The sequence below is a fragment of the Amia ocellicauda genome, chromosome 1 (genome assembly GCF_036373705.1).
Source record: "Amia ocellicauda isolate fAmiCal2 chromosome 1, fAmiCal2.hap1, whole genome shotgun sequence".
NCBI classification, from domain to species: domain Eukaryota; kingdom Metazoa; phylum Chordata; class Actinopteri; order Amiiformes; family Amiidae; genus Amia; species Amia ocellicauda.
In genome coordinates this window covers 40,289,116-40,314,074 of record NC_089850.1, presented here as the reverse complement: position 1 = coordinate 40,314,074, position 24,959 = coordinate 40,289,116, and the positions used below count along the sequence as shown (strand labels likewise).

Sequence of the window (24,959 nt, the reverse complement as noted above, 5' to 3'; positions counted from 1 at the left end):
AACTAATATGAAGTGAAATGTTACACACTGCCCACGTATAATCAATTCCCTTACAATCTATGGCATTACAGATCTAGTGCAACTTCTTCAATTTGTCAGACCTAAACTGCATGAAATTACTCAATGAGGTGTAATTTTAGACGGTGCCGTTGAAGACACGCCTTTGAAGGGGGGCTGAGAGTGCAGGAAATGTGTTCAGCCACCCCCCAAATTCAGCACAAATTACTGCACACTGTCCTGTTTAAATGCATCATGTTCAGGCAGCTGTGCGCTCTTAAAATGGACCATCAAAGAGGACAAACGTGCCCTTTTTTATTTATTTTTTTAGTCGGCGCATATTTCAACGCAATTAAGGACTGCAGCCTTTAAGCAAAGAGCGCTTCACTGTACTCAAGTCCCTTTTTATTTGAAGCTGCCAGAAAGCCAAGTTCATCAGCTCTGTTAGAGACCAAGGCAGAGCTCACTGTGTTTCTTCATTGCACCTGGTTGTGGGACGCATCTGGATCTTTTTCAATATCTATTGCTCTTTAGGATGGCTTGGACAAGAATTGTCGGTGTCATTTAACTCAATTTTCTTTTCTGTTCTCTCTCCGGAATCGTGATCATAATATTCTCCGAAGTTAAAAAGGTACTAACATGGATACTTTAGTGGATTCTGAAAAGTCCCATCTTATCAACGAGAAAAAGGCAAAAATGTATACGCTAAAACTAAAAAGGTAAGCCGTCTTATTTTAATTGTATTTTTTTCCTAAACAGTATAGTTATAAAAGTGACATGGTACGTATGCAACTGACTGTTCACGTTTTTATTTGTAAGTGTAATGAAATGGAAGTCTAATTGCTACCACTTTATATGTTATAAGAAAAAGTGTGCTCTCTGAATTCAGTTGTACCATAATATGCATTTCTCTGTGATGTTAGTGTTTCACCAACTGCACTATTAAAACCAAACAGCTTTAATCTGCTAGCTCTGGATGATACAAAATGCAGAACATATAAGCTAAAATACATACATGCATACATACATACATACTCAACATTTCGTTTTCATAAACATGCATATTAATACTTGATTTTATCTACATTGTGCATTGATTTATATGATGCATCCATCTGATTAACTATATCTAATTAACATTTAGTACTTTTTAAACCTACAATAAACAGATAAAGAAACACATTCATATGGGGCAACTGTTATTTCTCATGTGGGGAATGCACTTCACATGCATTGACATTTAATTCAAAACCTGTCGTGTTCTTATCTGCGAATATCTTTTCTATTCATGGTTTTACTTCAATTCTAGGGAGGGGAATTAGACGACTTGAAGAGTAGAGTCCAGATTACCAAATTTTAAGTTCTATATTTAAATGAATAATACTAAATTACTAACTTGTAAAATTACCACCAATGCTCTTTAATACACAATAAGGGCGAATATATTTAAATGTATAAATTTGTTTAAGATTATAAATACCTTGTCAAAATTATTATTATGTTTATTATTTGTTGTTTTTGTTATTTGTGAATAAAATATTTTTAGAATATAAAGCAGAAATCAATAGGATATAACTGGTTTTAAATGTTTAAGAAACAATATATAGGCCTACGTAAATAAATAACGTTAGGTGACTTAATAGGATTAAGAATGATATACTATTTTGATGCAGAAACACATTATCACAAAAGTCCTTTCGTTTAAATTCCATGAATGATTTGTGCTGCACAGTGTTCTGCTGTTTAAATATAATTAATTGATATTATGGATAATTTGCTATTGGTTTTAAATATTCTATTGCCTATGGCATGTATGTATAACCCCAATTCATACATACATATATACACACACATACACACATACATACATACATACATACATGCTCTTGATTTACCACACATTGATTTAACCAAGATATACTTTAAAAATGTATTCTATGCTGACTGTGATGCCGACCCAGGCGGTGTGTAAAGTGTTTTATGTGAATGAACAAATTCATTTCCATGCCTCACTTCATTTAGGACAGTGTGTGATGAATGGCCTCGTCCAACACTAATGTGTTCAAATAAACCCATAATCTCTCATTACGAACACTTGATAAGAGAAAATAGTAAAACGTCAAAGGAGCCTTCATCAATTTCAATTTCATCCTTTACCCATTGGTACATTAAAGACTGCCGATCAGAAAGAATCGACCGGTTAGACGTCTCTAACCAATAAGATTCATAAATCGATACTTTAAAACTGCACCCCTCTGCGGTAACGGGCAAGCATGGGCCGAAGGGTACAATGTGAAACCAGACTTAATATGTATTAAAGGACAGAGCAATTTCAGCCATCACCCCTCCTTTATTGTGAGAATGGCACACCCTTATTTCAAATGAGACTAATTGGCTATTCTCACAATGCAAAAATCAAGTAACTGCATTATTTTAAGTAAATCATTTGAAAATGGTCATCAGGTTTTTTCAAATATTTTTTTTATTGGTGTTTCCTGCAAAACGACATATTTTAGTGACCAAACAAATAAACAACAGGCTGTTTGGTTCCTTACATGGAATTAGTTTTCAGGAATTCAACTTGCTTGAAAGAACGGTGTCAAATGAGGTATAATTAATAGGCTATGAGTAATAATCAATATGTTATAAGAAAATAAACATAAAACTGCATAAAAAATAAAAATTAGCCTACAGCGTCAATGGAAATCAAAGCTAATTTAATATACGATTGTTTCCGTTCAAATTGTTGGAAATATTGCACATGAAAATATATCGAATATCAGATCATTTTGCGTTAAAGCAACAATAATGCTAGTGTTACAAATACTGTTGTTTTTTTGAGAACATATGCGGTTTGACACCGAATTGTATATGATATTGCACTTGCATTGAAATTCAATTAATTGAGCATAAACAATTGGTTTGATTAATAAAAAAGAATTATGTTAAAATAAAATCGACAACAATGTGTTTATTTTATTCTATTATATTGTTCCTTAACAATGACTGTAGTACTATTTGTTGATTTGAACATGACATTGTGTCACTGCACACACAATTTTCTGGTGCTTAAGCTATTTTTATATTTTACTATAAACATGGCTTATATATTGATTGTAAACACACATTGACAAGGTTGTGTAAAACAAGAGAAAGTGCTCTCCAAACAGACACTACAATTTTTGGTTTTGTCAACACGAGTTTCTTAAAAATATTATGCACTCGATTTTAACACAATGTTCGCCTGTGTGTTGGTTGTAAACCGGAATGCGTAACTCTTTCCAACATTTTACTACTACTACTACTACTACTACTACTACTACTACTACTACTACTACTACTACTAATAATAAAATAATAATAATAATAGTAAAACGGAAACTTGTCTTTTTGCCAGTTTATCAATCTCGATTTTCTGCTTCACGGGAATTTGAATTAATTAATTGCAACCTGAAAGGCACGACACATTTATATGATTAAATTACACACCTCATTCATTCATTTTTTTATTATCTAAACTGACTTCAACGGAATAGATCACGTTTGTATTCAGGAAAGTCTGATTTATTAGATTAGATTTACATTTTAATTGAATATATATATTTTTTAAACCGTAGATAGCAAATGCATCCCGAGATAAACAGGAGATATACAGGAGCCAGAGCCTTTGGTGCACGATTATCACAATTATCCTGGAATGTAACATCGTGCTTAAAATAAGTCTTTACAATCACAGCAGTCTTTCAGTAACAACAATATCAACAATTTCAACATCAGCAAAATGATCATCAACAACAACAACAACAACAACAATAATAATAATAATAATAATAATAATAATAATAATCATAATAATCATAATAATCATAATAAAAATAATAGGAAGAGGAAAATACTATGAACCCTCCACATATTGAGTTAATGCCTTTCTTTCTTCGTGAGAGCGGATTCAGTTTAATGTTTTTTTTTTTTTTAAACATCACTGGATAATTATAATGATTCACTTCAAAATGAATGTATTTTTGGAATGTGGAATCTTTGCAAGTGCGTTTTCATGTTACTTAAATAAAACATGTATTTATATGTATTATAACCATACAAACGAATAACAATATCTATATTAAAATATATATGTCAACCCACAACATTGAGTATTGAATACATTTTTCCTAGGTAATTAACAAAACGTATTAAGTCTAAGCGGTTTAGCAGTGAGGTGGAGAGTTTCAGCGCTTGCACAGTGCTTGAGATGCGTGACAGAGAGCTGATTCTGGGCTCTGCGTCAGGGATTCCCAAACCAGTCCTGGAGGACCGTCTGCACTACTGGGTTCTGTTCCAACCTAGATCTTAATTACATATTTGAGCCTCATATTGCATTGCTAGTTCAATTAAGGATTCAATTAAGTAATTAAGATCTCAGTTGGAAAAAAAAAACAGCAGTGCAGAGGGTCCCTCCAGGACTGGTTTGGGAATCCCTGCTCTGGGTGATCTATGTACATCCTTGCACAAATGCTCTTTATGAAGGAAATTGGTGCCACAAAATGAAAGGAGGACAACCAGTTTATGTGTTCGCACATGCATAGGAAGATATAGACGATTGTTAGTTACAATACTGTACAAGCATAGTTCACTCTGTGTATTGAATTCAGCTGCATGTGCTTTTATATATCCTATGACAGTCCATCTCTGGCATAAAGCTACACAGAGTGACTAGAAGGTGGTTTAAATTCAGAAAGGTGCGTCACAGCCTACATGTTGATATTAAAATTGCCTGGCCAGGGGAACAGGGTTCTGATTGCATGAGATCGTGTTGCAGTAATAATCATCATGAAGTCTGAGCCGTCAGGAGGGGAGCCCATGGGGGGAAGAACAACAGCCAAGGGTTTGACTGTTGATCTCTTAGCAGAGATGCACTGCTCAAACAAGTCTGAAAAGGAAAACGCACGTACAAACAATCCATCTGGTGAGGTGTTCGATTGGACAAGTGTGCACAATGACTAGGATCCACTAGACCACTGTAATGAGACAGGAATAAGATAATGTAAAGTATTTTTTCATGGCATGTGAGGTGAACAAAAAATACACTTTGGGTTTCAAGAAACAACACTGCAGACAATTAAAATCCCAAATCTGTCTCAGACCTGAAGTAAGCATTCAGCACATCAAGCATTATTTTCCTCATTAAGACACCAAAGAGATCAAATAACCTGTAATGTCCTCAGTGAAGAGACATTCAAGCTACATTGACACTTGGATGACAGTGTTTATCCCAAGGTTTCCCCATGTTACCTTCATTGACTGACCCTTTATCAAATAGATGTCTTCATATGAAGAGAGATTGGCTGCACTGGTGGTTTATGGTGATACATACTGTATACATTAAATACAACAGGAAGGATTTATGCCTAGAATACATGAAGGAAAAGCTTGAGTCTTAATTCAATGCACCAAGGTAATGCATCTAAACATTCTGCATAACATATGACATCTGAATATTAAAAAGCCAACTTCATTTTATTTAAACTAAGAAATAGTTATACAGTTATATATATAAAAAGCAATCACATCCTACACATGTATGTATCCACGTAATGGTAAAAATGGCCTTGTACCAAAAATCAGCAGTAACCAGCATTTAATTTTACATTTCTGTTTGATAGGCCTACATCTTCTGCATGATAAGATATGGAGTACACTAGCTTAGCTGTCAGTAAGTGTTACATACTGAGGCTACAGAATGCCAAAAATGGGAAATTATGGTTTAAAAATTAAAACATGACACACATTGCTGTTAGCATCTAAGCCTGTATCTTTATGGAAATGTGTGCACTGAAACTGAAGGAAAAACCTCCCAGGAGCATCTACTGTACTTGACCTTCCTAATAATGCAGCTTTTTTCCAGACAGTTAACTAACTGACCAAGTAATACTGCTTGCTCACATTAGACTTAATTGACAAAGATGTCTTATAGGAGCTGCACAGATGATTTGGATAATTAAAACCTATTAGGAAATGTGTCCATGGAAATACTGAAGGGTTTATTCAGGGTATGAAAAAATGAAGATCTGGCTAAGATAATCTATTTTAACTCTGCTTCTAATGTTGTGAGACAACTTGAGATGAATGCAGCTGAAAATGATATGGGCCACTATTATTGCTCTCTGTAGAGAGTTTGAATGAAGTGGGATCTCCTGGTTTTGTTCATGTGAAACCTAACCTTATTTTCTCTCTTTTCAACATGTCTTCTGTACTTCTTTGCATTGTGTCAATCTGTTCATGACATTGTGAGGTTAGTGTACTGATACAAAAAAGTCAATTCTCTGTTGCTGAAATGTATTCATTTTGTATGTACTGTGGATATCAAATAAGGTCAAATTAAATGAAAATGAAATGAAGTGGGCATGATTGCATATGCCCTTGACTACACCACTGTTCTTCAGTGAATATACACTCACCTAAAAGATTATTAGGAACACCATACTAATACTGTGTTTGACCCCCTTTCGCCTTCAGAACTGCCTTAATTCTACGTGGCATTGATTCAACAAGGTGCTGAAAGCATTCTTTAGAAATGTTGGCCCATATTGATAGGATAGCATCTTGCAGTTGATGGAGATTTGTGGGATGCACATCCAGGGCACGAATCTCCCGTTCCACCACATCCCAAAGATGCTCTATTGGGTTGAGATCTGGTGACTGTGGGGGCCAGTTTAGTACAGTGAACTCATTGTCATGTTCAAGAAACCAATTTGAAATGATTCGACCTTTGTGACATGGTGCATTATCCTGCTGGAAGTAGCCATCAGAGGATGGGTACATGGTGGTCATAAAGGGATGGACATGGTCAGAAACAATGCTCAGGTAGGCCGTGGCATTTAAACGATGCCCAATTGGCACTAAGGGGCCTAAAGTGTGCCAAGAAAACATCCCCCACACCATTACACCACCACCACCAGCCTGCACAGTGGTAACAAGGCATGATGGATCCATGTTCTCATTCTGTTTACGCCAAATTCTGACTCTACCATCTGAATGTCTCAACAGAAATCGAGACTCATCAGACCAGGCAACATTTTTCCAGTCTTCAACTGTCCAATTTTGGTGAGCTTGTGCAAATTGTAGCCTCTTTTTCCTATTTGTAGTGGAGATGAGTGGTACCCGGTGGGGTCTTCTGCTGTTGTAGCCCATCCGCCTCAAGGTTGTACGTGTTGTGGCTTCACAAATGCTTTGCTGCATACCTCGGTTGTAACGAGTGGTTATTTCAGTCAAAGTTGCTCTTCTATCAGCTTGAATCTGTCGGCCCATTCTCCTCTGACCTCTAGCATCAACAAGGCATTTTCGCCCACAGGACTGCCGCATACTGGATGTTTTTCCCTTTTCACACCATTCTTTGTAAACCCTAGAAATGGTTGTGCGTGAAAATCCCAGTAACTGAGCAGATAGTGAAATACTCAGACCGGCCCGTCTGGCACCAACAACCATGCCACGCTCAAAATTGCTTAAATCGCCTTTCTTTCCCATTCAGACATTCAGTTTGGAGTTCAGGAGATTGTCTTGACCAGGACCACACCCCTAAATGCATTGAAGCAACTGCCATGCGATTGGTTGATTAGATAATTGCATTAATGAGAAATTGAACAAGTGTTCCTAATAATCCTGTAGGTGAGTGTACATTTAAAAAAACTGCACAAACAGATCTGTATAAATTGTTCTGTGCTTGGAATCTGTCATTTCCATAGATTCCATAGTTTATTTTTTTCTGGAAATAAATATTAAAGTAACCCTTTCCAGTATAGAGTGTTTGGAGCATCACAGGTGTTGCTAGTATAACTTCCCCAGCCAACTGTGTAACCGTGGAGTTAACACTGATGGCTGTGTGGCAAAATGAGAGTACCATCTGATCAAAACAGGCCCCTGCAATGCATCTCTTCTTCCATTACTAAACTGCATTGAATGAGGAACTTCTGCCCATTCTGTGCCAACTAGCAGTAGTCACTTCAAGCTGCTTCGCTGAGCTGTGATAATGCTCAACCACAGTACTAACTCAGTGATCCAGTGGAGAACAGGGCCAAGGGTGCGTGTGACCAAGTAATATCCTAAGCTTTAAATCAGCAGAGCAAATACAGTGCCTGATATATAGAGAGGAATCAGATGGCAAATACACACAGTAGAGAAATGCTGCTGATGTTGACATTGCATTTATTGTGGAGCAAGCACCTTTTAGAAATGACCAACGGCTGTAAATCATGCCCCACCAGCAGGGAGCATTACTCCAGGGAACAAGGAGAACATGCAGTAAGGATGGTGGGGTTTTGTCACACCTTGTTGTTCAAGCAATAAATAAGCTTGTATTCCTGCTCTTATGAGTGCCTCAAAAGCTGAGGTATACATAGGTTGCAGGTCCACAGTCTTCTGTGAGTCCCTAGTGTCTTTCCTCCAGAGAGCCCCCTCTGTTCCTGTAGTTTAAAGGTGTTGGGTATTGTAAACTGTTCATTTGAACTTGTAAATAGCATGTTGTTTTTATCAGGAAACAGTACCAAGGCTGAGAATGGTTTTCAATTTAATTGTCATAACAAAATGGACATATATTAATAAATCATTTATTGGTATCATTTTGACTGTAATATTCAATCTCTGGATTTACTGTTTACTATATTGTGTAACTTACCAAGTGATCCAGCCTCACTACCCAGAAAACAGCTGAGCAGTAATTAGAACAGCAATTAGAATTGCCCACAATAGCAAATGTCGATAGTTAGGAAAATTACATGCCACTGGATACTACAATGATAAATTGAACTTGAATTTAAGCAGTTGTCAGGCTACAGAACTATAATAGCAACTGGCCTTCTAACTGTGCCAGTCTGAGAGGTCCACCACAATAAGGACAAAAGGAGGAGGTGGGCATCAGATTTGAAATTGCTACCCGTTTGCTATTTTCTTCCCAGGTGACCTGTCAGTCAATATTCACAAGCCACAAACACCTCAGGAATTGTGTTCCTGTCATATATAGCAGACTGCACAATCCAGGTCCACAGAAAAATGTACCAACTAAAATTGGTCAACAGATTTGTAAGAGTCGGTTTCACGATTTGTAAATATCATTTAACTAATTAACAGCATAATTCTCTACTGTTAAGTCATGCTATTGCACAGCTTGCAATAGGTTTCTAGTTGCTATACTTGTCATGTGGCCCTATTGCTAACATGGGGCAACTGTTTGATGGAAAGAGCACCACATGTTTCTTGGAGTAAAACTCACAGAGAAATTAAATATTGTATTTGTTCTTGTTTGTTGAATTTTAAGGTACTAAAAAGCAGATGGCATCTTATCTTGAGTATGGCAGGCCTCACTGTGAAACCCCACATGCTGCAGTCAAGCTTAATTGAGCATGACCTGAAAGCTTTAGGCCTCCATGTCTCCTACTGATTTACAATCTCTGACTGTAATGTGTTGTGGCCAGGGAAGTTATTGCACATCTGAACAATCTCTGCCATTCTCATAGCAATAGTTCTCCACCAGGAATAGTACCGGCCAATAGAAATTTGCTCCAAGTAGACACAGTAATGAAATCATAGCAAGAGTACCTGGGTGTGACCACTTGACTGCGATGCATACAGAACAGTTGCTTTAGTGCAGGAGAAACCATTGGCAGACTCCAGTGGAAAATTGACAGCTAGTTTATTTGACGGTGGGATTTATGACTATGGGAAATACATGTTTAGTGTAGCAAATGTGTTGACTCATTCCTACCCTGTCGAGTCCTGATTTGGGATAATGAATGGGACATTACAAACTGAATTGAGTACAAGTTCAGTCAGGTCCCCAACCTTTCACCACTACCCTCAACATCAATGCTTACTACATGGATGTCAGGCTGAGATGTTGAAAGCCCAGAAGCAATCACAGCTCTGTCCCCATGGTGTTAATAAACACAGCCTCCTTTCCACTTGGCCGCCTCCTTTTAATACAGAAGAGTCTATGGGATGAGTGTGTGATGTAGTCTAAGCCCTGTGTTTGGTTCTCATGTAAGTGGAGATTGCAGTTTTCCAACTCATTAGCCTCATCATAATGGGGATTCATCTGAGCAAGGAAGGCAAAATCCGTCAAGTCAGTAGATTTTCTGTGTGCGATACTGACTGAATTTTAATCCAATCTCTGGGCGGTCTAATGAGAGGCCTGTGCTGTTCCATAGCTAACGTAGCTTTACTGTCTAGTTATGGGCTGTATGCCTTTAAATTGCATAATTCACAGATCCAAACCATCATTCTCCTTGGTGTGATAGATGTCAGAATGCTTATTGTGATTTACAAAGAATTGATATGGAAATAAAATAAATACATGGCCCTCTTGGGTGCATTGTATTATATTAATAAACAACACTATTGAGAGAACAGAAATCAGTTTCCCTTTCTCCCAGGTTATAATGCTGTTCCAAGGCCAGAGAGAGGACAACCAGCTCTCAAAAAGCACTTGTGAGCTGATATGTCACTTGGGAGATGAAGCACCCTATGCTAACCCTATATACATCTCACCGAGACTCCCACTAGAGCTTTAGTGACCATGGCCATTTGGATGTGATTTTAGTTATGTATATTTAAAGGTTTCTAGATTTGGAAGTATTTTACAATGACCTAGTTATATTTGTAACTCAGACACTTTATTTTGATGCTTATATTTCACATGCTTTATCTGTATAAGGACCAGAACACAATGATCTGATAATAGTTTCCATCAGCTTTCCTTACAGGGCTTCAGAGATAATGATTCAGACACCATTTTTCACGTAAAAACGGCGAGCTCAAAGATAGACGATACCACAGAAAGCCTCCTATCACTTTGTTAAGGGCTACCATTAAAACAATGCCAATCCCTAGGGGTGAATTAGTTAGATAAGAAAGCTTGTCTCTTCAGGAATTACCAGTTTAACTTCATCTTAAAGCGGACAGTGATAAGGAGAATTGGGATGATGATAAAAAGCTCATTCATGTTGCTTCTTTTTTTTTTTTTTTTTGGTATGGCTCTCCTCACGGTCTTAGGAACCTGCAGAAAATACAGATTTGTCATTTAGGCAGCGGCTTCTGAAAAACATCTAACACATTGACAGGAGATAAGCCCAAGATCTTCAGCTTCACGAGGAAGTTATCAAGGCTGAAGGCTGCTAAACATTATGCTGTGACACGTAATGTTTGTGGGCAGCAGTAACTAATAATAAATGACAGGTGAGCTCAATTGTTTTTATTGAATGCATACTGAATCCCTCTCAGAGTAGCGGCTTAACACAGCAGAAAAAATGTTTTCATAAGCCAATGACTACCATTTAACACTGCTTGTTTATATGACCAAAGAATGGTGGAGAAGACATGCTTTGCAGAAGACTTAACGAGTATGGGTGATTGATGCTTATTCATTCAGCATGTTCTTCACACCTGGGATCTCAGAAACTGATCATCAATCCAGAGATGCTTGATTTTGAGTTGAACTGTTATAAAAAATAGAGTAAATGATTGTGCTAAGGTGGAGTCATTTTATTCACATGTAATGGAGAGTGCAGGTAAAGTTTGAGTGCTAGCTACTGACCCCCATGTTAGACGGGACATAGAAATCGGAGCAACTGTCATGAAACTTGTCTCACAAACCTCACTTCAGTGAGTTGGATGAAACCAAACAACATGCTGGGAAACTCGAGACAATCAAACACCAGACCTTAAATCTATTCAGAGTAAGCACAGTTGACTATATAATAAGGTGAACATCCATTTGCCAGTGCATAAATAGCAGACTGTATGCAATTTAACATTTATTCACCACTGAACAACACTCTCACCCCCTAAAGGCATTCAGGAGATGCAATTCAGAGGATCATAAAATGAAACTGCATGTATAATAAGCATCCTTTCTATACTTTTACCATCATTAAATATGAGAGAACGGAGGCTTCAAAATAGCTAACAAAAAAGGGAAGATAATGATTTTCAGAATATCATATTACAAGAACATAAAGATGTGTGCAAATGGCATTTGTGCAAAGTGTCTGACCAAATCAATGTTTTAGATTCAATATGTCAATCTGCCAAGTGGAATTGTGTGGTGTTATTTAATAATGAGAGGAGAGATCCTGTCCACACATTGCACATAAGACCAAGGACATCAAAAATACCTTTGTTATTACATTTAAAAAAATGTCTTGAGGTGAAAGTGTTCAAGTGAGTTAATACAATGTTATTTAATACAAAAATACATATGAACTAATGTAAGCCTTGGGGTGAGGGCTAGGTAACCTTATATTTACACCTTATTTTGGGGACTATTCATACAATTGTGGCCTGTCTTAGCTGATAAAAGGAGACTGAATTATCATGTAAAGACAACAAAAGAGAGCATTTTTATCTCAAATGTGAAGTGGCACTGCATGAAGTGAAAAAAGCATGGATCCAAACATGTCTTCCTCAGAAGAGATAAACCACTGGGTTCACCTTTCTGTTTCAGCCCATTCTCGGAATCTAAGGAGGGTTACCCAAACTTCCCGTTTGAGAATGGAGACACAGCCACAGCGATCGAGCTGAAGAGGCCTGTCAGCGCTCACTGTCATGGCAGCAAAGCCACTTGTGGGGAGAGCCATGAGAAACAGCTGGCTAGGAAGAAGCTGTACATCGCCTCTTTAGTCTGCTTGTTCTTCATGATTGGAGAGGTGATAGGTGAGGAGGTTTTGCATTGTTTAGATATACTGGCCACTCTGAAATAGCTTCTAGTATCAAAGAATAACAGCAGTCTGGACAGGGAATTTCTGCCTCTGCGATGTCTCTAATAGGATACAGATACATCCAGGGGAGCGATAGGCTTTGGAGAGAGGGCTGAGGGAACTCTGCTAAACTGATCAGAGAGTGCTGGACAAGCACTTTAGCACCACATTAGCATCACTGCTGTTCTGTGTGTAGACAGAGAGGACACAAGCAGAAAATTAGAATTAAATGGCACTGCAGTGTTTTCTTTTTATACAGTAACCACAGCCCAATAAATCACAAACCCATAGTGCTTTGCAACCAAATCTATGAAAACAGAAGGAGTCCAAGTTCCAGTGAATGATCTTTGGGCTGCTAATTTGCTTCGGCTTTGCTCACTCATGCTTAGCAAGACAGAGACATGGTGATGCACCCTGTCCAACACACTAAGAGAGTAAAAAAACTTGTCTGAAATATATGTAGGTTTCATTAATTGTTTTTTTTTGTTTTGTTTAATAAAGTGAAAATTGTAAGAAGACCAATACTATCTATCTAACTCTGAGAAAGATGCTTTAAAGCAGCAACAACTAATAAAAAACATGTGAAATGTATTACAATTCTGTATCACTCAGCATTAAAATCCAGGAATGAAGCCAATTTTTAAGTCTCAATTTATACTCCTATTTATACTCCTATATTTATACTGTGAAATGTTACGTCTAAAAACTTCCCCCACACATTAATTTAATAGTTTTTTTTTTAAATATATATCAAGGTTGTATGTCAGAATGAAAAGTGATCAAATAAATTTATATTTAGGGTCATTGATTCCAGTGCTAGTTTCATGGTCTCAGCAGAGACTGGGGCAGAGCTGCTATGTGTGCACAGTTGTAGACTCCAAGTATAGATTCAGTTTTGAAAACTTAACATAGATTGCATTTTGATTAATTGCAGCCTTTACATTTTCCTCCCTGGATGTACAGTACTGTATATTGAAATCCAGCTTGTACAAAAAAGATGATAAACAAACCCAGGCTGCATTCAAAGCAAATCAATTGACATTTTTGTATATTTTCTATCCTAGTCCTTAAAGTTCTTGACCGTCGCAGTTAGGTCACAGTCTGCGAGTCATGGGACTTTTGACTTCATGGGAAATGAGACAGAAAACTCTCATAAATGGGAATGAAGTGTATTGAAATATTTTTTATTTCTCCATAAACTCAAATTGTTAAGACTCAGAGTCATGTATCTTGTTTTTGTTTTCCCAGGGGGCTACCTTGCTCACAGTCTGGCTATAATGACTGACGCTGCTCATTTACTCACAGACTTTGGCAGTATGATGGTCAGTTTATTCTCCTTGTGGATTTCATCACGACCTCCCACCAAAACCATGAACTTTGGTTGGCACAGATCAGGTAGGGCTCTGAGTGCCCCTTTACATGAGAGCTATAATGTGGAAGAGCATTGACTTATTGATAGTGTTTACATTGGGGCATTTCGGGTGAAAAGTATGGTCATTTTGGGGGGCACAAGTAGAACACAAAGTTCAATATTTAACATTAAAGAAAAGGCATAATGTGGTCTAAAGGTATCAAAATGCAACAGTTTGGGAACCCACTCCTCTCTTATGCTTTTAAAAACTACCCAATAATAGTGTTCACTTTGAATCTGATCTGGAGATCTCTCGCTTATTTGTGAGGCACACATCACCCAAACTTTCCTGGGTCTGTTAGTGACCCCTTCTTTCTGTGCATTTGCGCTGCAGAGATTCTGGGGGCCTTTGTGTCAGTGCTGTCCATCTGGATTGTGACGGGAGTGCTGGTGTACTTGGCCATCGTGAGGATCGTCAACAACGACTACGAGATTGATGGCCACGTGATGCTCATTACCTCTGGCTGTGCTGTTGGGGTCAATATCATGTAAGATGGAAAAAGGCTGTCTCTCTTCTCTATAAGACTTGGCATTGATCAAGATTAATATTTTTCAAAATCTTAAGACAAAAAATATGACTTAATCTCTTTCAAAGAATTTACAGAAACTAAAATTATATATACACTGCTGGTAAAAAGTTTTAGAACACCCCCATTTTTCCAGTTTGTATTGAAAATTAAGCAGTTCAAGTCCAGTGAATAACCTGAAATGGTACAAAGGTCTTTGTATTCCTACTAAGACCAAGTATCCCCCCACCCCCCATTTCAGAATGCAGAGGGGGGCATAAATGTGGGGTGGGGGGTATAAAAAACACTTTTTTCATATCAGAGAATGCTTCACATCATTCGAAAGCTAAGAGTCTCAGCTTTCATGGGATACCAAACACAAACACTTGGCCAACAACACAACAGTGAAGAGTACACGTGGGATTAAAGAGAAGCACACAGATTTGGTGCAATTGTAAGGCTACCAGAGGGGTTTGTCAGATTAAGTGGTTACATTTTGTTAAACAAAACAATTTCATGATTTATTTTCTAACTCCAATTGTTTATTTGTTGTATACCTTAATTTCAGAGTACGTTGAAACATTAAACTGTGTAAATTTCAATAAAAACTGGAAAGAAATTGAGGTGTTCTAAAACTGACCAGTAGTGAGTGTGTGTGTGTGTGTATATATATATACGTATATACACACCTCTGTACTCATAATTTGCTTGAAGGGAACATAGCTTTATTATACTTATTATATTCCTAGTTGGTTTTTACAACAAATGCTGGAGTAAAGTATGCAATTTTAAAGTAAAGGGGTTTCTTGGTTGAGTAGAGTGTGACAATGCAAGGTATTTATTTTAAGAACTGTCTTGACCAATGTCTTTTTGTTCTTTCAGCATGGCGTACATCCTGCACCAGTCCACTACGTTTCACAGTCACAGCCATGGCTCCGGCTACCATAAGATAGATGAGGAAAATGATACTCCGGTCAATCATGGCCATTCGCACAGTCTCTTAGGGGGCCACGGCAACACCAGCGTGAGAGCAGCCTTCATCCATGTCATTGGAGATCTGCTGCAGAGTGTCGGCGTGCTGGTCGCTGCTATTATTATTTTCTTCAGGGTTAGTATTGACTGAATAAAAGCTGGCCAGAAACCATAGAATTGATAGCATCTGTTTTTGCCTGCTCGGGCCCCATCTAAAAGAGAAGTATACTTTAAAGATGATATTTGATAGATATGTTTGTTTAAAAACACTAGCACAGACTTAAAAGTCGAGTTGTCCTGCATCAGTAAGTGAAAGAGATGGCAGACTTTTTATGGTATGCTCCTGACCCAATGATGACAGTACATTACTTTGTGTATTGCAAAACTATGTATGTTTTAGATTTTCATGGGGGCTTCGCCTTCTCCTCTTGTCTGCAGCCTGAGTACAAAATTGCAGATCCAATTTGTACCTTCTTATTCTCTGTATTCGTCCTGGGGACCACCATTACAATCCTGAGGGATGTGTTTAGAATACTCATGGAAGGTAATGTTGGAATGCATGGCCCTCTTTAGAAACTCCACTTTTCACTATTCTATATGAATGGTTCACTTTGTTTGGACATTTACTACTTTGCTCACAAATCCCATTGTTTTTAACCAAAGGTGACATTTGACGTGTCCTGTTTCTTGATCATTTTCACATTGAAATGCAGATTTTTCTGATCCATTTGTTTTGGGCATATAACAGTATGGCAGTCTGATTGGTGTATATTTGAGTTTTTCGCCCCACCTGATTGATTTAATTAGTTATTTTTTTTTTTAGAAGGAATGACAGTGAGCTTCTTTACCTACAGGGGCGCCGAAGGGAATTGAGTTCAACTCGGTGAAGGAGGTGCTGCTGTCTCTGAAGGCTGTGAAAGCCATGCACAGTCTGCACATGTGGGCCCTGACCCTCAGTCAGACCCAGCTCTCCGTCCACATCGCCATTGGTGAGCTCCACCCAGCTTTCTGTGTTTGCGTTAATCTTCGTGGGTGTTTTTTTCCCTGTTGAGCTAAACAGGGTGACCACCCATTTCCACTAGGACAATGCAACATCTTTGGTCTAGATTTGCAAAGGTGTAAATCTAGTGTGATATCATACATATGAAGTGATATCATACATATGAATTTGACATTTATTATAATAACTGTTAGTGGGAGGTTTTTTTTAATGAACACGTTTTGCAATGTGACAAAAAGCATTGAAAAAAAAAACAGTCTTTTCAGTGCATTTTCATAATAAACATCAAGGCTAGATGGCTTTAAAGTCAGTTGTTTAATTTGTAACTATTTGCTCAGACTAAAAACATTAAATTAATATCCTTACACACAGCCAGCAGAGTATGTTTTAGAAGAACTTGCTGGCATATTTGAGAAACTTCATAGCCATGAAAGAGTACATCTGATGTGATTAAGTTAAATACAGGTCACTGCTGAAGAAGCTTAGCCAAGCGCATCAGTTTGTGTCTGGGTTTTAATTAAGGTTAACACGTTCTCTGGGAGTTAATAGCAGATGTTTTAGGTTAATTATAAGTACTTTAAATACATTGTGCTAATTGGTATTAACTGGGAACCAAGGTTATATTTTCCCTCAACAACGACTGTTTATCTCATTATTTATTTTTCATTTTTAAACTAGACTTGAAACTGAGCAGCAGTTGGGTGTTGGGAGTATCACTTCCCTTTAAACACGGAACAGACCAATCTTGATAATATTTCCTGGTTGCTGTATGTACCTTAAATCAGACCAAGAAAAAAATCAGCTGACAACAAAAATATCTACAACAATATCCAAAACATTGTCTTCGGCAGCTGGTTGCTTCACAAACCAAAGATACTTAAGATACTTAAGGATGCAGACACAGTGAGCCATTCTGGAGATTTCCACTGAAATCATGTGTCAAAGAAACAGTACTCTCCAATTGTCATGGGATTTAAAAAGAAAACAATAAATAAATAAATAAATAAATAAATAATGGAAGTTTTTACAGGTGAGCACCTTTACCATGTACAAATAATGCATAAATCCTACTGTCCTTCAGTTCTGGATTAACGGTGCTTTGCTTGCTGTTTGCAGAGGTGAACGCTGACCCCCAGAGTGTCCTGAAGGAAGCCACCGAGCTCCTCCAGGCAAAGTTTGGATTCTACAGCACGACAATTCAGGTGGAGCACTACTCTGAGGACATGGCATACTGCTCACAGTGCCAGGACCCAATGGACTGAGGGCGCTGTGGTGACAGAAAACCTCAGCAACGGGTAGGCCTTCTCCATAGACAGGCCTCCATTAAGGGAGGGGAGATACGGGCTGCTGGTGTAAAAATTATGGACACATTTTCAAAGTATCAGTTAAAGGTTTTAACCAGAGATAGAATTATCTGCAAAAGCACAACTGGGTGATTTTTTTTTTTTTTTTTTTTTTTTTTTTTTTAACTTTTTGATGCATTTTGTTTGGTTGCAATTTGGAATTTCAGCCTTGTGCTTCTATGTCCTGTCACAGACATTTCAAAGCAGAGGACCAAAACAATCAATCATGTTTGGTTTCTATTCAGTATTTTCAGTCAGACATTTCCTTAGGGCTGTCCACACAATGTTTATGTAATAAAAAGGAAGATAAAAAGCCCAGTCAAACACATTTCTGATATAAATGTCCCATTTTTATAAACTGCGCTTCTTATTGATTTACTTATCATATAAAAATCCTAATAGGTTAGGTGTATAATAGAACAGTGTGTAGATACTGTGTGTCTGGTTTACCAGAAGACTAATTTGATTTAATGAGTATGTGTTTTGTTTTGGGGGGGGTCATGGATTGCACCATGGAGCACTTTTGTACAATGTGGACCAAAATTAAGAAATATGCATTTAGGGTTCTGAAACCATAATAGACTGCATACAAAAAATAATAATATCAGAACAAACAGATACGAACACTGGCCTTTAATTGGAATTGGATGTTATGTCTTTGACTAGTTAAAACTCATGTTATCAGACTATATATTCAAAATCTAGTATCAGAAGTTAGTTACTGATAAACTGGGAACATGCCACCCTGTCCATCACTGTGACAACACTAAGAAATATGGTGGGAAGCTATTTTCCATAGCTCAAAACTACTCCTCAAAACCATGTGTGTGAAAAGCACCTTATTTCATCAATAGTGGTTGTGTTTTCAGTTAGATAATATACTACTCAAGGACATTTCATATTTCCATGGTGTCTAGTGGAGTCTAGAGTTTAAGAGAAAATTGGGTCTGTTATTACAAATGGAAATAATTAACTTTGCAATTGATTTGGAATGATCTGACAGGCAGAGCAATGGTGCTCTATAGAGAGCATTGAAAACAGACGGTGAGCTCTCACACGCTGCCAGCAGTGACAGCGCTTCAAGGCTGTTTACACGAAGGCACATTAAATTGAACCAATAAGAATCTTGTCTCTACACAGCACGCACGTGAACTCTACTATATTTTAATTTACCCAGAGACAGGGGCCGATTTTCACCCAGGGTCTGGTGGTTGCAGATGAAGTGTGTTTTGGTAGGGGGGGGGGTTGGTAATGGCGATGTGCGGTCCCTGTTGCCAATGAAGTGTGGTCCAGGGGAGGGGGGTGGGGGCGTTTGCCGATGTGCGGTCCACTAGTCTACACGGGGCCAGAATTGCCAGAATTGCCCGATGGCCAGTCCAGCATATGCCGAGAGATGATAAGCAAATCTCATATCTGATGTCCACTGTGAAAATGCAATGAATAAGAACAATATGGTCTCCCGAGTGGCTCGACACTGAGAGGGGATACATGGCCTACAGTTGGCCAGGACTCCTTGCATAAGACTCATGTAGGTCCCTGGATGGCTGTTAGACTGTGGTTTTCAGTGCACTTAATGCATCAAGTCCTTCCTCTGATGCTTTAGCCCTGATGTGTATGCTGTGGTGTTACAGTGTGACATGTATGTGGTGACAGTATGGAAGCTTATGGACTCAAAATAGAAACAAACAAACAGCCTTGATGGCTACTTTAGAGTGTCCAATTTATGTTATGTTTATTTTTTCCCCCAATGTGTTAACCTCCTTTTGGCAAAGATTCTTTCAAGTCCAGCTGACAACCATTGATGTGTGAAATTCTAGCTAACCTGCCTGATCAGTGTAAACTCACTTCCTATTTTCAACAGTTTTGTAAAAAACAACAAACTTAAAATGACTTTAATTTACATGGAATAAAACAGCTGCTGTAGACTAGTCTGCCCTGCAGGTCTGTACATTTCAGAGATGTTTATTGACATTGCTACACAACAACCAAATTTGTTGTGCTGCATTTGAATAAAATGGTATAAATAGGCTATTTCATGTTTATGTCAATGAAATTCAAGGATACATCCTCTTTGTTTTTCCAGTGAAAGCTAACTGAGACTCCTAGCCATTTTTTCTCATTAGTTTCCCCTTAAGCACAAGAACCAAAAAAACTAAAGAAACCCATCATTAGAATTATTCCAAAGTAGTAAATATAAGGTAATGTAAGTTTCTTCTGTATTTGCTCCTACATTTTGCCCACGTTGTACTTTGTGCAGAATTTCCATCTCTGGTTCCCGTGCCCTCACACTGCCTCAACAGCCTTCCTACATTCCAAGACAGACTGTTGAAATCCTTTGATACACATTAAAATAATACCAACCCAGCCCTGAACTGTTCCACTGCAATCGTGTTACATGGAATCTGTGAAATTAAATGTTTAAATGAGTAAATACATAAGTTCATGTGATCCTAGATGTAATCTAAGTACAGTGAGTAAGTGGTGTGTGATGTGCAAAAACCATGGCATCAAACAACATAAATACTATTCAAGTCACTGATATGCCCATCTCAGAAGTAATTCAATTGTTTGTCATACTCATTGTGTTTTGAAGCCTGTAATAAATTATGAATATTGTACCCTACACATCTAAAATTATGAGAAATTCGAAAGAACTTTCAAAGACCATAAATGTTAGGAAAATGCATGAATGTTTCTTAATTTATTCTTGATTGGTAAGGGACAGAATTTAATTTTTAGTTCCTGGAATAAATGAAAACTTCAAGATTCTCTCCAGACAATTGTCAACCCAGGCCTTGATGGAGAGTTTGTGTTTGTCAGAGGCGCCTTCCTTTAACCCAGGGGAAACATGCTAGTATCATGAGCTGGGTTTTATTCCTTTGCACCTGATAGATAAGTCAAAGTTTGATTAAGTTGAGGACTGAAAAGGGATTGGACTAAGAAGAAAATATATTGGGGTTACAGCTACAATCTGTCAATGAAAAATCTAGAAACAGATGTATATTTTTGGTCAGTTTTGATATGAGGAAAATATATTTTTAATTTAAATATTTTATCAATATTTGTAAAACATATTTGGATAGGAATAGTTAATAACAACATTGCAAGGCCACACAAGTATTGATAAATGGATAATACATTGGTGGGAGTCTACCGTAACTTTAGTAGCAGACACATGGGCTAAAGTCTTTATGAAGGTTTACAAGAGTAAATTTGCATGGGCTGTACTTCTACATTATACACAAGGCCTCTTTAAAATATCTGAAGTTAGTGGCCATGATTTCAGCCTGTGCAAGTAACAGAATTCAGTTAACCGGTGTTAAATGGGTATTCTAAAAGAAGAATGCAATATCTACAAGGCCATTGGCACTGCACAGGTTGTACAAACACATGGGCTGCGTTTGCAACGGTGAAAATTAAAGAGAGACCATTATCGCCATCTGTTTTCAATATACAGTTAACCTGCTATAATCTAAAATAGCTGCAAACCACAGGGTTGTTTGCATCAGCAGTTATTCACAGAGAAAATGACTAACTTTCGCAGCAAATCTCAAAGTAAAGGAAAATCAATAATGCTGCATTTTGGAAAATAGTAAAATCAGGTTAATCACTAGGACTTGACACAGATGCATATTTTCAATTAAATCCAAAATATTTTTCCGGAAACAAATTTGACCAGAAAAACCAATTAAGTTCTGGCTAAATACAGATTGTAATACAAAAATAATAATAATAATAATAATAATAATAATAATAATAATAATAATAATAATAATCATAAACACAGATCAAATATAGGCTGCTGATTTAATTAATTTAATATGAAATAGTGTGAAAACTGTGCACCACAGAACAATGAAATTGGAGATGTATACTAATGGAACCAGGCCGTAGGTGCCCAATTTTAACGACAGAATTGTTTGAATAATGCCACTAACTTAGAAAGCACCCTGCACTAAATGAGGCCGTTAATAGCTTTGTAGGTTTATGCAACTGTAACTAATAATGATCCATTGCTTTCGTATGTCTTATGCTATAGTGGCGGTTCAGAAGCAGGCCTTAATCTAAAGAGGAGGTCTAGATAAGAATTGCTTTGCTACATAAAACTGACAGAATTGCATCAAAACAAACACCATCAAATCGTTAAGTGAAACCATTACCGGCGCCTCCCTGAATTTACTCTCCATTATTGAAAGTCTCTCGCCATGTCTCACTAAGGACGATCATTTGCTTCTTTGGGCGTTACTTGTTAGAGTGATATACTATGTAGGTGTTTTTCTGTGCCGTGTAACATTGCAGCTGACAGAGCAAGTAAAATGGGGTAACCACCAAGAGACGCAATGCATGTCTCAGAGAATGAACACCGCAGAATCCAGAAAAACAAACCAGCTGGTGTGTACGTGCGTTTCATTACAGCCTTTCCTTTAGACTGAAGGGCATGGTATTTTTTGCGCAGGGTGAGCAAGGTAGTGTGTCTTTCTTATGCAGGTAAAAGCTAAATGACAGACAAAAGTACTGTCTGATTAGGGAATCTATTGAATTCAGCAATAGATATTATAAACCTGAATTAAATTAAGCTTTAAAAAAACAAACAAAAAAACACGGTGGGCACATTCACGTACACATTACTGCCAAACTGAATAAAACAAAAATAAAAAGCCTGCACCAGTAGGTCATTTTGGCTACCTCTACCTTTTTTGTCTGTTGGTAAATTATTATTTTTGACTTTTGTAGACTTTGAGGCCCTTAGCATCTTGATATCAAAAGTGAATTAGGAACACTGACTTCACAGTGTAAATTGTAGTCACAGGAAGAACTCGGGACATCAATAAGGTCTGAGGTTCTGTAAGTATGCACCACATTTAGGAAAAATAAATACAATTTTGCACTACGACACGAGAGATTGCCTACCAGTGTTACTCCATGCTGTGCCTGACTCTCTCAGAAGTTCTCCAGAGTGGCTCCTAAAGGACCCACTTGTTGTCCAATAGAAAAGGAGTGATTCATTTGAGACTTCACAATGTGTTTTTTCTCCATTGAGAATTCTTAAAAAGAAACAAGAAAAAAAGAAAAAAAAGGCTAGCATTATGGACCCAGCTTTAGTTAGGTACACTGCAAAATACTGGTAAATTAGTTTCTTAGATACTTTCAAGGAGAAAAAAAAAAAAAAAAGGTCAAAACATTTTTATTTTTCTCTTGAAACTGGAGAAAGAAAATACCCGCAACCTTAATTTTGTGTATGAGAAAGTTCATATTTGTCCAATGACTTTGTGTAATGTTTGTATCCTATGTGCTGTACTGTAGCAGTTGTAAATATAAAAGTCACTCTTTTCAGTGTAAAAAAAAACAAAAAAACGATGTACTGTATGAAGTCTGTCAACGTGTAAATGTTTTATGATGAACTAATTCGCACAGTATGAAACATGAGCCATTGCAATGCCGTTCGATCTTTTCACTGTAAAGTTGTATGGTGGTGTTTTTTTGGGAAATTGCAATAAAAAGTGAAATGCAGAGACAGTATATATTTTTGGGTTTAGAAGCTATTAACTCAAACTGAACACTAGACTAATTGTGATTCTCCCCCCCGCCCACCCGACAAAAGCCTTGAAACCAGCATGATTGTAATAAACTCTTGCTATTTATCTCACAATATTGCCATTGTCTTTAATCAAACAAATGAGTGGACATCACAAATATGAAAAATATATTAAGCAAAGACAACCAATTTGAAGTGACAATTCATTAAAGTGATTTGATAAACAGGGAGGGTAAAGGCATAGTTCATACCTATAAACCTAGAACAAATTTATACAACTTCACAGATAACTACATACATTACCTCCAATAACAGCCTGTTCTCTTTGGTGATCAAGGACATGGACCCAATATATTTGTACTCTGCCTCGAGTTGCAGTTGTGTAGGTACAGGACTTTCTTTTCTGGTCTGCATTGCACAAGGGGAACATTAATTTATCTGCAAGTTTCCACAGAATGCCCACAATTATGAACACACTATCATCATATCTATCTCCTTCCTTTGAGTCAGGGTAATGCAGTACGATGTGGAGGGGGTGACATGGAGATTGCGTTATTGTTGGCCATTGCAAAGAGAGACCATAAAAACAGAAAACTGTTGGAAAAAGACAATGTTATTAATTATTACATTTTATACTCCCAGGAAGGCAAGATGTCGCTACATACAATGTACAAAATTTCTTAATTACAGAGAAAATTAATAGGGATTTAAACTGCATTCACTTGACTTTAACCCCACTACACATGGCGGCTGATTACTATACATTTCGTATGCATTATACTAATTTATCAATATATTTAAGACCTTTGCAAGAAACACAACAGAAAACAGTTAATCCAGAGCAGTATAATTTTACATAGCTTCTGAAGTTAATTCTATTCGGGAATAATTTCTATCCGAAAAATAAAGACAAAGTAAACTACTGCATTTCTTTTAGAAACCACAGTGATTTATTTAATAGGAATTACATAGAATTATATCTTGGAAATTCAAACTGAAAGCATGAAATATTACTAGTAAATCAAGGGTGACAAGAGGAAATTAAATTTAATTTGGTTTCCATTGGATTATAAAGTATCATCTTCATTTCTTGCAGTTAATCCATTAAGACAATTGTTTAAGGAACAGACTTAGCTTCGCCTGCAATAGCCTTTATTGTGGTGTACTGATAGTGACAGGCTCTCAGCTTCATTCCACTCATTGTATCTGAATGCAAAGAATATCAAGTCAGTAGAAGCCCTAAGGGATTTCAAAAGGGTATATTCTAGATAAGTTCTCAAAAAACACTGCTTTCTAATATATCCTTTATCTTCTTCCGCTAACCAGCAGGTCTTTTTGTGTAAAAAGCAATTGAGCCTGTGGAAGCGCAATCTGGTATAGTGCCATTTGGCTTGAGAAAATGTCTTGAGTAGAATTAAAAGACAAATAGTAACTCCTGCGAAGAAAATCAC

At 37.3% G+C, this 24,959-nt stretch overlaps 1 protein-coding gene across 1 annotated transcript; it reads left to right on the top strand.

Annotated features, from left to right (window-relative positions):
- Positions 1-240: 240 nt before the first annotated feature.
- Positions 241-19,190, top strand: slc30a2 (solute carrier family 30 member 2). Its single transcript, XM_066704670.1, has 8 exons — positions 241-716; positions 12,488-12,696; positions 13,989-14,135; positions 14,486-14,639; positions 15,540-15,765; positions 16,068-16,173; positions 16,484-16,618; positions 17,746-19,190. Exons 1-8 carry the CDS (start codon positions 637-639, stop codon positions 17,889-17,891), a joined length of 1,203 nt encoding a protein of 400 aa, XP_066560767.1. The 5' UTR covers positions 241-636; the 3' UTR covers positions 17,892-19,190.
- Positions 19,191-24,959: the final 5,769 nt, after the last annotated feature.